General features: G+C 44.5%; 2 protein-coding genes across 4 annotated transcripts in view; one reads left to right on the top strand and one right to left on the bottom strand.

The window, feature by feature from the left end:
- The window catches only part of grm7 (glutamate metabotropic receptor 7), a 278,774-nt gene that overhangs the window by 26,441 nt on the left and 237,451 nt on the right, over positions 1–14,882 (bottom strand). For all 3 annotated transcript variants that reach the window (XM_088071072.1, XM_088071069.1, XM_088071077.1), the window contains exon 8: positions 8,603–9,538. In XM_088071072.1, the coding sequence (XP_087927198.1) occupies positions 8,603–9,538 (936 nt within the window). The remainder of the gene's footprint in view (positions 1–8,602; positions 9,539–14,882) is intronic.
- LOC148190304 (nuclear factor 7, brain-like) lies at positions 917–2,332 on the top strand. The gene has a single exon (XM_088071091.1). The coding sequence runs from the start codon at positions 932–934 to the stop codon at positions 2,315–2,317; it is 1,386 nt and encodes a 461-aa protein (XP_087927217.1). The 5' UTR covers positions 917–931; the 3' UTR covers positions 2,318–2,332.

The following is a 14,882-nucleotide window of genomic DNA, read 5'->3' as shown; positions in this document are numbered from 1 at the left end:
GTAAAACGGAGTACTACAGCAGCTCAAGAGTCAGCCAGAAAAAAAAGGGTAAAAAAACATTATAAGCCACAGAACTATAATTTTTCAGAGAACTTTACAAACTATACAAATACATGATTTTCATTTGTTTCTTTTCTGAATTTTACAGTATTTGTTGGTTCAGTTTGATCAGTTTAAATGTTCATATGTGGTATATAATCCAAAGAAAAATCATTAAGATCACATGAAACTTTAATATAAAGTCAAAGCTTTGAGGTGAGGTTAAGTGTCTTATTAACAACAGATGGACTGAGGTTTTGTTTAAAATATTTTAGTCTGTGCGCTCTAATCTGCACACAACCAGAGTCTCCAACCAGGCATACTGACGGTTATCTAGACATTAAGAATGATAAATCAGCATGACAACACACCTCCTTCGTCACTAAAAATGTCACTCTGCCATTTTCACTGGCAACTTGTAACTTCTGGAGCTGAATAAAAAACAAGAAGGCTACTATACTGATACAAAATCGATCATTTTGTTGTTAATTTACAGTACTAAATAATAGTACCCACATGTATTGTAGTACATGTGTGACTGGAGACCCCCAGACAGTTCACTTTCGGCCTTCATGTGGGTTTACCAAGTCTGTCAGACTCTCCAAACACCCGATCCAGCCGCTCGAATCCAAACTCCTGCAACACTCCACAGATAAAAGAACTGCCACAGCTGAATACTATACAGATACAATGCAATGACTCTGTTAGTCAGTACGTTCGACAGATATGGCTCGGCTATCTTTTGAACTTTGGAAGGAAACACGCCTCTCAGTAAGACCATGACACGAAGCCGGAAACAGTTTATTCTTTCTCACTGAAGAGAGACACAGACTGAAAACCAGAAGGTTGATACTTTTTGTCCGCTGTGTTTTCAGCTTCACTCAGAGACTAAATGGCTTCCAGATCAGAGGAGGATCTCTGCTGTCCGGTCTGTCAGGACGTCTTTCAGGATCCTGTTGTTCTGTCATGTGGCCACAGCTTCTGTAAAGACTGTCTGAAGAGCTGGTGGACACAGAAACAAACTCAGGAGTGTCCAGTTTGTAAGAGAAGATCTTCCAGGGAACCTCCTTTAAGCATGGCGTTAAAGAGCCGATGTGAGTCCGTTTTACAGGAGAGAGATCAGAGAGCTTCAGAGGCTCTCTGCAGTCTGCACTCTGAGAAACTCAAACTCTTCTGTCTGGACCATCAGCAGCCGGTGTGTCTCGTCTGCAGAGATTCAGAAAAACACAGCGACCACAGATTCAGACCCGTCGATGAAGCTGCACGACAGCACAAGAAGAAACTTCAGGAGACTCTGGAGCCCTTAAAGGAGAAGTTAAAGGTTTTTGAAGAAGTCAAAGTGAAGTCTGAACAAACAGCAGCTCACATTCATGTCCAGGCCCGACGCACAGAGACGCAGATTAAGGAGCAGTTTAAGAAGCTTCACCAGTTTCTGGAGGAGGAAGAGGAGGCCAGGATGGCTGCACTGAGGGAGGAAGAGGAGCAGAAGAGTCAGAGGATGAAGGAGGAGCTGGAGGCTCTGAGCAGAGAGATAGCAGCTCTTTCAGACACAGTCAGAGACGCAGAGGACGAGCTGAGAGCCGAAGACGTCTCCTTCCTGCAGAGATACAAGGCTGCGGTGGACAGAGTCCAGCAGCGCCCCCTGCTGGAGGATCCACAGCTGCTCTCAGGAGCTCTGATAGACGAGGCCAAACACCTGGGCAACCTCACCTTCAACATCTGGAACAAGATGAAGGACATGGTCTCCTACAGTCCTCTGATTCTGGACCCAAACACTGCTAACCCACATCTCGTCCTGTCTGAAGACCTGACCAGCATGAGACGAGGTGAGGAGAAAAAGCAGCTTCCTGATAATCCAGAGCGGTTTGATTATTATTGCTCCGTCCTCGGCTCAGAGGGCTTTGACTCAGGGACTCACAGCTGGGACGTCGAGGTCGGAGACAGTACAGGCTGGTCACTGGGCGTGTTAGCAGAGTCTGTCCACAGGAAGGGACTTATTGGGTCTGGATTATGGAGATTATTGTCCTATAAAGGTAAATACTCAGCACGTTCTCTACCAGCTCCATCTACTGATGTGGTTCTGCAGAGGAAGCTCCAGAGGATCCGAGTGAATCTGGACTGGAACAAAGGAAAGCTGTCGTTCTCTGACCCCGATACTAACTCACACATACACACATTCACACACACTTTCACTGAGAGGGTGTTTCCGTACATTCACACCGTGGACACAATGAAGATATTACCAGTGAAGGTCGACGTGAGAAAACAGCAGGTCTGAAAGGGTCAGTTAGTCGAGAACAAAGTTCTCTACTTCTCTGAATAGTTTGTCTCCCCTTAGAAACCTCCTGAACGTCTGAATCTTAAGTTATCAGAGACCGTGAATTACAGAAACACGGATGTTTGCCTGCACGAGCTAATCAAGCTGCGGTTACTGTTTGGACTAAAGACACTTGCAGCCATGACAGCGGACAATGTTTCAAAGGTGACGGTGCTGCAAAGAAACTACGAATTATACAACATAGATGCTTCACACGCATCTTCAACACGGCACAGAAGATCTCTACGCTTTCAAGGTTCACGTCACCAATTCAGTTATTAGGGCAAAGGGGATGTTTGTGCAAAAGTTAAAGAAACTCCCTTCAGGTTTTCCCGAGATATCGTATCACAAGAATGGGATGGATGAAAGGTCACAGTGACCTTTGACCACCAAAAACGAATTAGTTTATTTTGATGTCCAAGTGGACATTTGTGCCAAATTTGAAGAAATCATGTTCAAGAGAATGAGCAGGATGCAAGGTCAGAGTGCCCTTGACCTTTGACCTCCAAAATCTGAGCAAGTTATCTTTGATCCAAGTGGATGTTCGTGCCAAACTTGTGGAAGTTCACTAAAGGCCTTTTCGAGATATCACATTCATGAAAATAGGAGAAACACAAGGTCAATGTGATGGATGCATGGTCAGAGTGACCGTGACCTTTGACCATGAAAATCTAATCAATTCAAGGTTGAGTCCAAGTGAAAGTTTGTGCCAAACTTGTGGAAATGAACTCAAAGCCTTCAAGACAATAAGATCAATGCAAGTTCAGTGAGTGACCTTGACCTTTGACCACCAAATTCTAATAAGTTCATTGCTGAGTCCGAGTGAAAGTTTGTGTCAAACTCGAAGAAATCCCTCCAGGTGCTCTCGAGATGTAGTGTTCATGAAAATAGCACAAAACACAGAGCTTTCGGTCACAGTTATCGCTGACCCATAAAGAAAACATGTTTGCGGCGTTCTGAGGGTTAACGCACACTGCCGTAAATATGATGAACACTAAAAGAAGGAAACAAACGGGGAGAATCTTCAGTCCCTCTGCTGATGATTACTGAGGAAAGAGGAACAGCGGTTTTGTTTCTAATCTGAGAGTGATTAACTGTTTAAAGACAGGTTTTGTCCTCACTCTTACCTGTGAGTTTATTATAGCTTCTCGTTTGTTTGTATGTATAGATCTGTATGAAGACTTCAACAGTGAACGCAGCTGCTGAAGCTTATTTTACTTTTTCTCAAATGTATATTTCAGTGTGTTTATTGAAATTACATATAAAGAGATTTGTTCTGGCAAAACAAATAAAGAACATAATGAAAAATTAAATAACAGATGTGATTATTGTACTAACTAATGTTATCAGATTTATCAACAATGATCATAATATTCATATATATTATCTCCATATGTTAACAAAATGATAATCCAGTCTGATTGTACAGATTCAGTCAGGTTAGAAGCTCCATAGATGTTTGTAAAACAGTGACTCAACTCAACTTATGGCTTATGGGCCCCTGATAGGGCCCCTGATAGGGCCCCTGATAGGGCCCCTGATAGGGCCCCTGATAGGGCCCCTGGTGGCCCCCCAACCATTTCCTAATTCACAAGCAAGATAAAGTGATCCCAACTGGGAACTGCTTAGTACTTTTAGTCTCCATAAGGTGTCAGAGTGAATAAAACAGCATTAAAATAGAGCTTGTTGATCAAAAAGAGCCAGAGGAGGATCCCCCACAGAGGACACAGATAAGACACTAATGTCCTAAAATGCTAGAAATGTCCTAAAATCCTAGTAAAGTCCTTAAAATCCTAGATTCATCCCAAAATCCTCAAAATGTCGTAAAATTCTAGAAATGTCCTAAATTCCTATAAACATCAAAAATCTGAGAAATGTCCTAAAGTGCTCGAAATTTCCTCAAATCCAAGAAAAGTCCTAAAGTTCTACAAATGTCCTACCATTCTAGAAATGTCTTAAAATACAAAAAAATCAGAAAACCCTCGAAACATATAGTCCGTTTTTTGTGTCTCTGCTGCAGCTTCAACTGCCGATTAACTACAATAACTAACTGATTTTACAACGCGTGTTCACCTTTGACCTCACGGTGTGTGTTCGCTCTGCACGACTCCACTGCAGCGATCTGCAGAAAGACGATGATAATAACTACAGAATAACGATGTGCAGACGTTCATCAGTGTCCGCTCTCGTAAAGACCTGAGACGCTGCTCTTTGGACAGGTGGCCGGTATAAAAAGGTGTCTTCGTGTTTGTTTTTACGATGCCAATGTGATGTAATGAAATAAAGAGCGTCTGAAGTGATCATTTCTCTGCAGATGAGACCTTCGTCCTGATGACGCAGCCTCTCTGCACCTTCAGTCTGAAGGGAAAGTCCTGCAGTGACCTCAAACCTCTCGGACAAATCCACACAAATGTCCTCCCTGTCGTCCTCTCTGTTTCTCTTTGTCTCGCTGTCATTTTTCTCTTTTTCCTCTCACCACAGATCACGCTGCATCATAACGGCATAGAAATTATCATTCCTCATGAAGTGACCCAAACTCAGTCGTTAGTTTTCATATCTTTATCAACACGTTCTCGCTCACAACTCGTTAAATTCAGCAGCCTCCTCTGTGGCTCTACGTGTCAAAGAATGACGCTCTAGGTGTCCCTCTGGAATCAGTTTTGAACTCAGCGTCCACTCTTTCCACGCCACAGTGTCTCTCAACACAAACGTAAGTTAGTGTAGTTTCACCAACAAAACAACTTCGTCTTTAACCCCTTAGGGCCCGCTTTAATACCAAACACACTCGTATCACTGCGTGCAAAATGCTCTTTTCAAAACCGGACTTAGAATTAATATTATTATCTACTTTTGTTTTTTCAGCCCTAATCATAAATATCAAATATTCATTAATTTTCCGATGTTTAACCCTTCAAATGCCAGGTTTTTGGCATGATGCCACTATATTTTTAGATGATAGATCAGTTTTCGTGTGCCGTCTACAGACCCTTTTCACAAGCATCTTCTACTCCGAAACGTGAGAAATTAGTTTGATTTCTTTCAAAAACACAAGTAACAATATCACGAGCAACAAGGCGATGATCTGAGACTCAGCTGAGGGGGATTATTAAATATGATCATTTTCAGAGTGTTTTATTAAAACTTTTTCCAATTTCTGGCTAATTTTTGGGTCATGTTTTGTTAGGTTGCTTGTTGCCTTCTTCCAATGTTTTTGAAAGAGATCAAGCCAGTTTCAAAGGGTTAAAAATGTGCTTGTTGGATTTGCTCAGTGCCACAGGCTGCAGGATGCCGCTCTGCGTGCACTGACGGCTCTGTGAGGCAGCTCAGAGGCTGCAGGTTTATCACCGTCTCTGTGGCCCGAAGCGCTTTGTGTGGACGAGTGTATCCCTGCGGAGGGGACACGAGTCCATCAGAGGGGTTTATCCTGATCCGTGTCTTTAATGCTGCGAGCGGAGCTGAGAGGCTTTAAAGATCAAACCCCAGAGCTGACGCCGTCGTGCCGGACTCTCACCTGGGCCGCAGGGATCTCGGCGGCAGCAGCAGCCTCCTAATCTTCACAGCTCTTTACCGAAACTTCAATCACTGGCAACGCAGGAATTAGAGGGATATTTGTGCTTCATAAAATGGGATTTTAATTCGCTCGTAAGCTCTGATACTAAAACTTTTTCCACTGACTTTTTTGTACAACAAATTCAAACTCTTCATCAGCAGTCAGCATGGACGAAACTGTGCAGAAGTTTGACCCAAAATGCGTTCAGTGACCACATCTGTCAAATTCTATTATTTCTGTCTCAGACTGAAGCGTTCGCAAGTAGTTCAGTCTTTAAACCTGCAGCACATGCGTGCAGTTTATTTGAAAAACATGAGGAAAAAGGCAGTGAGCCACAAATTGCAAGACATTATTAGATTTAGAAAATTACTTTTCATTATCATAAATATCAAATATTCATTAATTTTCAAAATTTTAACCCTTTAAATGCTAGGTGTCTGTCATGATGCCATCATGTTTTTGGATGAAAAAATTAAAAATAAATAAATAAATAAATAAATAATTTTTTTAGTCCAAAAAATTATGAACTACATGCTAGGTGAATTTTATTTTATCTTATTTTATTTTATTTTACCATAAGAGTCTGGGATATGTCAATGATAAGCAGAAACTTAGATTTTTAGACATTATTATTTTTTATGCAGGGTCAAGTACTCACACTTTATTCACTTTATGTAAATATTATACATTAATGTTATTTTCTGCTTTCACTGAGTTAATTTGTTTGAATCGGTCCTAATCATAAATATTAAATTCTCATCAGTTTTCTGAATAAGAATATACAGAACTATAGTTCTGTTTGTTCTTTTACTCAAAGGAAAGTGAAGATTCACATGAAGTTCTGCAGAAACCTGCAGCTCACTTTGTTTGTCAAAGGAAATTCAAAAAGTGTCACATGAGCAGTCACACAAATCACTGAGCTTTCAGTTTGGAACAAACACAAAATAACTTGAATTTTTCCACAGTTTTAGATGTCATGTCTTCTACTGTCTGTATTTTCTGCACCAAATCATAGAGAGTAGCATCAATACTTATGGATACCAATAAGCAGTATCAGTATATATAAAATCCTAACCACAGCCATCCCTTTGGAGAACAAAGGTTTTTTGGGTATGCTGAAATAACATGAAGAAGTTAAGCAGATTGCAGTTTAACGGAGCTCACATAATCACTATTTATCCCTGCAGTGCATGATGGGAGCTCTGCTGAAGCTTATTAACCCCGTACAGCAGATTGTGTTCCACATTTCAGACTCTCATTTCATTCAGCAAAAGTTTTCATAAAAGCGTGAAAAGACTTAAAGGTCATGCAATTACAGGACCAACATTTAAACTTTTCCCCGCAACCTCAAACTTTCCTCACATCGGAACAAAACTCTGTGAAAACCCCGAAACGACACGCTGACGCGGCGGCTCAGAGGCGAGTGGACACCTGTGGCTGCAGCTGCTGTCTGTTTTCAAACCTCCACACGGTGACGACTTCATCAGCACCGAGGATCGGAACAAACGCAGCCCGCGCTCGCAGCAAACAAGAAATATGTCGCTTTCAATATTTTACCAACAGCATTCGCACCAAATGCGGTCCGGATTTCAACAGGAGAGCCCCGTCACTGCCTCCGTCTCATCATCTCTCTGCAACGCTTTGATATCAAAGCGTCCGTCTGCGCCGACGGGAGCGAGATCGTTTATTTTGTGGCGGCAGATCAGACTCGTCTGGAAGCCTTCGGGCTGATCAAATGTGGCACGATGACGCGGTGACGCTCTGCTCGACATGGATTCTGCTGTGTTGTGATTTGTTGTGGATTTGTAACAGACAGTGTGCTTTACTCTTGTTTTTAACCCTTTGAAACCAAGATCGATGCCCTAGGCATGCTGGTTTGATTTCTTTTGAAAATGTGAGAAAAGGTATTACAGAATTTGACAAGAAAGTAGTAGATTTAGAAATAATTAAGAACTCTTTTAGGGTCAGTCCCCTGCTTGTTTTCTTGAGTAACTCATTGCCTCCTCCCATGTTTTTGAAAGAAAAACTAAAAAATATGTGATTTCTTTTGAAAACATCGGGGAAAAAGGCAATAATATATAGGCTATATCATTTATTATAGAGCCCTGCGGTGGTCTGGCGAACTGTCCAGGGTGTGCCCCGCCTTCCGCCCGATGACGGCTGGGATTGGCTCCAGCCCCCCCCCCGCGACCCTTACGAGGACAAGCGGTTACAGAAAATGACTGACTGATTTATTATAGAATTTTATTTACTTTGCATTTTTTTAAGTTTTATTCATTTATTTTCTAACTTATTCAATTGTTTTCGTTAATATGTGGATGTATGCGTATATGGGTGTATTTATACATGGTGGTGAATGTACGTACACGTGTGTATATGTAATTATGTAGCTATATAGATACAGATACTTTATTTTAATCACTTTATATTATGTTATCTTTTTAAATATATTTTTCAGTTTAAAAAGGAAAAAAAAGGAGTATAAACGTAATGCTGGTTTAAAACAGTTTCAATCGTACCAAGAGTGCACAAACGTAACTTTATGTAATCAACAGAAAAACGGCAATTTCACGACCGCAGTTCATCCATCCATCATCCATCATCCATCCATCCTGCAGTTAATTCATTCATCCATTCATCCATTCATCCATCATCCATCCATCCATCCAGCAGTTCACTCGTCCGTCGGTTCTTACCTTTTCTGCAGACTGCGCCGTGCCGAAGAAGATGGGTATGAAGGCCAGCCACACGATGCAGGTGGTGTACATGGTGAAGCCGATGGGCTTGGCCTCGTTAAAATTCTCGGGGACCCCGCGGGTCTTTATGGCGTAAACAGTACACGTCACCATCAGTAAGATGCTGTAACCCAGCGAGCAGATGATCTGCAGATCCGTGATGTCGCACTTCAACACGCCGCGGGCCAGGTCCGGGTTGAAGGTCTTCTGCTCGTCGTAGTCGATGATGGTGTTGGGCGGGTCCACCACGAACCAGACGAAGACGCCCAGCAGCTGGACGGAGATGAGGCTGGAGGTGATGGCCAGCTGGGAGGTGGGGCTGATGAGCCGCGGCGCCGTCACGGACTTCTTGCCCTGCTCGAAGATCCGGTAGATGCGGTTGGTTTTGGTGAGCAGGGCGGCGTAGCTGATGCACATCCCCAGACCCAGGAAGATCCTCCTGAACGAGCACACGCCCACGTCCGGCTTGGCGATCATGAGGAAGGTGATGATGTAACACAGAAAGATCCCGGTCAGGAGGACGTAGCTCAGCTCCCGGCCCGACGCCCGCACGATGGGCGTGTCGTTGTACCGGATGAACGTGGCCATGACGAAGATGGTGGCGATGATGCCGAGCATGGCCAGGAAGACGGGGATGACGGCCCAGGGGGAGTGCCACTCCAGCTTGATGATGGGGATGGGCTGGCAGGCGGTGCGGTTGGCGTTGGGCCGCATGTTGTAGGAGCACAGCTTGCAGGTGAACTCGTCGTGCTGGTACTGGTAGCCGTCGCAGGGCTCGCAGTGCCAGCAGCACGGCATGCCCTTCACCACCTTCTTCCTCTCTCCGGTTTTACAGGGAAGGCTGCACACGGAGCTGGGGACGTCCTGCTCCCCCCGAGGCCACTGCATGTCCTCCATCTGCAGAGAGAGCGCCACAGACGGTTAGATCGAGACGAATTTCACTGCTGGAAAGATGGACGTTTCATAAAACTGCTCCGTCTCTGCAGCAGAAACACACACACACACACACACACACACACACACACACACACACACACACACACACACACACACACACACCATCCCCCCTCTGCAGCATATCACACGTCAGCTGACATCATAATTTTATGATGTTATTTCCAGCTGTGGTAGAAGTACTTAGATATTTTTACTTAAGCAAAAGTAGAAATACCACAGTCTAAAAATCCTGAATTAGAATAAATAAATCTCAGAGCTGGTTAGATGGAGGGAAGTTTTCCACGGTCCATCTGCACACACAGCAGCCTCATGATCCCGTCTGCCCCTCTGAGATGCTGAAATATTGACTTTCTTGAAAATGACACTTTTATTTACCTCAAGCTTTAAGTGAAAACTGTGAATCAAACACAGTGTCTTTGTGTGTGTGTCTGTGTGTGTGTGTGTGTGTGTGTGTGTGTGTGTTCACTGTAAAACAGTGTGAGGTGATAACTGTCAGAAACACACTGAGTCTCTCAGATTTACAGCTCAGATCTGGTGTGGCAGCGAGCTGCTTTGGCTCGGCCGTCTCACTGAGGCAAAGGTCTCGCTGATCTGACAGCTCGACCGCTGCTAATGAGTAATGAACACTCTGTTAGTCAAACATCGATACGGATAAATCCCACCTGGATCATAGCTCCGCACTGATCCCGCGCCTCGCTTTCCTTTTACTGAGCGCTCTGTACGCAGCATTAAAAATATATCTGCATATAAACGCCGCCCGACCTCTGGGATCAGACGGGAGTAAAACACGTTCTTACTGAAAGAATTACGTGATTTTAATATTCCATTTGACAGCGGACGGGTCTGATTAGTCCGAAGTGTCCAGAATATTTAATTTTCAATCTGCTGTTATGTGAAATAAGCTAAAGTGTAAAAAAGCCAATCAGTTCTCGTCCTCCCAGCAGTTCCAGGCTGGTCTTGAATCCTTGCCCGGACCTTGGAAGCAGCTCCGCTGACTGAAACTCTGTGACTGTATTGCTGTTGATGATTTTGGCAGGTCGCTGCGTTGTGTTTGAAGGACTTGAAAAGGCTTGGAGGGATTTCAGATGCTTCTGTGACCCGAGCCGATCAATTACGCAGCGCTGAGGACATCCCCAAACAGATTATCTACAGAGGCCGATCTGAGTCACTGCGGTTCCGGCGGCCGGCGGCCACGCTCCACTAAAAAGATGTTATCGCCGCCCACCGTCAGCCAGGCTGTCCCCGGGCTGCCCGTGTGCGACCGGAGAGCCCGGGTGACAACCTGGGGATAAAACGCTGCATCCGGCTGACAGCCCGGGTCAGCCCGAGGCTCCGACTCGGACACGGTGACGATTCAGCACCACAACAAAACCGACTCTCATTTCCTCCCAACGGAGGAGAAAAATATCCGACCACCCTCACGTCTCCTGCACGCCACCCTCTGCCTCTCACTTTGGTAATACCGGGGTTCCCACACACGGTCACGGACAAAATTTTTCCATGACTTTTAAGGGAACCAATTTTGTTTTTTTCTTGCCCCTGCAGGTTTCAAACATGTAAGATTCAAACATAATTTCAGCATCCCATATGATGTTTTCAAGGACCACTGAAAGTTTGAAAATGCAATCATAATTGTTCTTATAGTTTATAGTTGTTATAAATGATGTCATTGGGGGATTTTTTTTAAAAAAGAAAAGCTTTTAAAAATTTAAGGGGAAAAAAAGTCACCAAAAATGTTAAAAAACAACTTACAGAACAAATACATTTAAAATGTCTTCTCCTCATTTCTCTCCTCAAATTATTAAGTTTTCCTCAAAAATCTTTAAATATTTTGGGAAAAAAGTTGCCAAATTTGATTAAGTTGTCTATCAGAATTGCCAAAAAATAAAATTAAAGACAAAAGGTAACCCAAAACTGTTAAAATATAATAAAATACATTTCTATGATTTTTTTCAAAACTTCCAATGATTCTTACTAGTCCCGTGAAATGTAATTCTGAATCTCCATGCCTTTTCCAGGTTTTCCATGACTGTGGGAACCCTGTTTGATGGTTTTCGGATGGTTTTCTGATGGTTTTGGATGGTGTTCATCAGCGCTGGCCTCCACACATCCATCACTTCCACACTGAGATGTTCATTGTGTGCTGAACACAACGACACACACGGACCGACAAAACCCAGCTGAAAGCCTGACACAAATCCCCGCCGCTCCTCCTCCCTGATGTCCCGGCGCCAGGTGAACACGCCTCCTCATTCAGCGTTTGAAACGATGAAAATGTGTCAGCAGCTCCGCGCCGCTCACAGACTGACTCACGGCTTCACAAATCCAAAAAGGATTTCTGAGCGGAAGTGCAAATGGGATTCAAAATGCCGGAGCGGCGCCGGGTCAATCATTTAAACGGAAAACGCCAGCTGTCTTGTGGCCTTCGCCACGGTCAGGAGGACACGGTCAGGAGTCCTCGTCCTCGATGATTCGCTCAGGTCTGTGAGGAGGTGTCACAGCAGGAGGAGGGGCGGGGACCACGGGTGGAGCGGGTCCACGTGCCCCCCTTCCCCTCCTGCTGGAGATCAGCCTCAGTAGCGGATCCGGTCCCCGGGTCCTGAACTCGGACCACGTTCTGGGTCACAGAGGAGACGTGAACGAGGTGAACCGGGTGTGGCGGCGTGGACTGACAGGTCTGACAGGAAACACACCTGGAGCACATGAGCACGAATATGAGACATCGCAGAGGAAGCACGTGTCAGATTTAGGGGTTCGTGACGTCGACCGTGAGGATTACAGATTACAACCAGCTGAAACTCCTTTGTTTCCGTCCTTCAGCGCTCGTCGTTCAGGAGGTTTTTACTGCGAGCTGAATCATCCACAGAGCTGTCCTCCAAAACAACACACCAGCTGATTTAAAAAAGAACAACACTGAGAAGAGATGATTACCGTCAAAATGAGAAGATGGCTTTCTGTGTCAATTTCAGTTTTCACTTTCCAAAAACTTTCATTTATCACAAAAAAATCCACTGGCATGAGGAGATATTTCAGGTGACTGTAAAAGACGTGTGTCCAAACTGCGGTGGAGACACGTTTTAGTCTTTTCTGGGTCACATGACACCGTGAGGTCACATGATGCTGCGAGGTCACATGACGCCGTGAGGTCACATGATGCTGTGAGGTCACATCACGCTATGAGGTCACATGATGCCGTGAGGTCACATGATGCTGTGAGGTCACATGATGCCGTGAGGTCACATGATGCTGTGAGGTCACATGATGCCGTGAGGTCACAAAAACGCAGCACAGAGCCAATCTTTACTCCCGGAGCTCATCATAACACTGAGGAAATAGTGATTGCTGTTGCCATGGATACGATGCAGTTTTTTGGCCTTGGATCCTCATTGCCCCCCCCACCTTCTCTCCTCCTGCCTCACTTTTATATTTTGTCTTTTCTTTTGTTTTTTTTTAAGAAAACAGGTTTGGAAGGCCTGTTTCCTTTAAAATTTGCTTTCTACAAATGTGTTGTCCTTTTTTCTTTAAAATTATTCAGTGATTTTTATAGAAAGATATTTTTCTTAATTTCTCTTTTTTAAGGAAACAGTACGGAAAGCATGTTTTCTTTTAAAAAATTTGGTTTCCTTTTTTAAAAAAAAATTTAATAATCAATTTTTTTATATTTTTATTTTTATTTTTGGAGAATTTTACAGAAAACTTAACATCTGAGGATATTTTTTGTTTGTCTGTTTGAGGAAAAAGTGATTACTGTTGCCATGGATACGAGGCAGTGTTTTCGGCCTTGACTCTTTGCTGCCTCCTCCTCTCCCCCTCCTCCTCTCCTCCCTCCTCCTGCCTCTTCCTCCTTTCCTCTCTCTTCTCCTCCTCCCTCCTCCTCCTCCTCTCCTCTCCTCTCTCGTCCTCCTCTCCTCCCTCCTCCTCTCCTCCTCCCTCCTCCTCCTCCTCCTCCTCCTCCTCCTCCTCCTCCTCCTCCTCCTCCTCCTCCTCCTCCTGCTCCTCCTCCTCTCCTCCTCCTCCTGCTCCTCCTCCTCCTCCTCTCCTCCTCCTCCTCTTCCTCCTCTCCCTCCTCCTCCTCTCCCTCCTCCCTCTCCTCCTCTCCCTCCTCCTCCTCCTCTCCTCCTCTCCTCCTCCCTCCTCCTCCTCTCCTCTCTCCTCCTCCTCTCCTCTCTCCTCCTCCTCTCCTCCCTCCTCCTCTCTTCCATCCTGCTGCTGTCACTTCATTATGTTCCTACAGGAAACTGGTTTTAAACCTCCTCTCCTCCTCTCCTCCTCCCTCCTCCTGCCTCCTCCTCTCCTCCTCCTCCCTCCTCCCTCCTCCCTCCTCTCCTTTGCGTCCTGCTCTCCTCATCGTCTGCAGAGAGACCTTTTGTTTCAGCTGATGTTTCCCCTCAGTCTGAGTTTATGGATCTCCTGCAGACTTCTGTCTATACACTTAAAGATACTCTGCTTTTATAATAATTCTCATTAAAAGAAGTCTAAAGGTTGGACATAAGATGTCTCTTCCTTCACCATAAAGTCCATCCTGAGTGTTTGTGACCTGCAGGTACAAACTACATTTACAGTCCAACACGTCCTCAGACGCTGCTCATGAGTCTGATGGTCCCACAAACACACAGGCTTCACATTGTTGTGTGAATTGATTATGACACTCTGACAACACTTATGAGAAAACTGTGAATAAATCGCACGTTGATCTAAAAATTGAAAATGCATCTGAAACTTTTGAATTTGCAGTTTTTTTTCCACAGCTGTTTTAATTTCTGTGAACTCTGAATACTCTAAAAACCAGCCGGTAAAATCAAGACTTCTGCTCACACCAACAATACATTTTCTTGGACGTTGTCATAGTGACCGATGTCATTTTCTGTCCTGCCACGTTCTCGGCTGACATATCACACAACCACGAAAGGTGGCTTTTGGCGTCGGGATCTTACGCCAAAACCACTGCAAAAACGGCTATTTGACTTCAGAGTGAGAACAGCTGCAGCATCACAGCTTCACTTTCAGCTCTCACCACAGACTGACGCCATTAACGCGCTTTATAAATAAAGCTGAACTGACTGGATTTGATCAGGCTGTTTAGCAGGTAACGTTTGGCTGACAGAAGGCGTGAAATTTAACTACGAACGATTCTGTCGAGCCACGTTTTCGGTTTCTGACGTCCGGCGGCGTCTGGATCTTACACTGAAATCACTGCCGGAGCGGTGAGGCGGCGGTTTATGACGACTGTAAAGACAGCGGCCTGATCTGTTGCTCCTGCTCTCACTTTTCTTCACATCCGACG

The sequence above is a fragment of the Plectropomus leopardus genome, chromosome 2 (assembly GCF_026936395.1).
Source record: "Plectropomus leopardus strain MGB_pleo_1.0 chromosome 2, ASM2693639v1, whole genome shotgun sequence".
NCBI lineage: Eukaryota > Metazoa > Chordata > Actinopteri > Perciformes > Serranidae > Plectropomus > Plectropomus leopardus.
This window is presented reverse-complemented; position numbering and strand designations above follow the sequence as displayed.

What these genes read in the sequence shown, in the direction of transcription:
- LOC148190304 (XM_088071091.1), top strand. Translation starts at nt 932, where the DNA reads ATGGCTTCCAGATCAGAGGAGGATCTCTGCTGTCCGGTCTGTCAGGAC.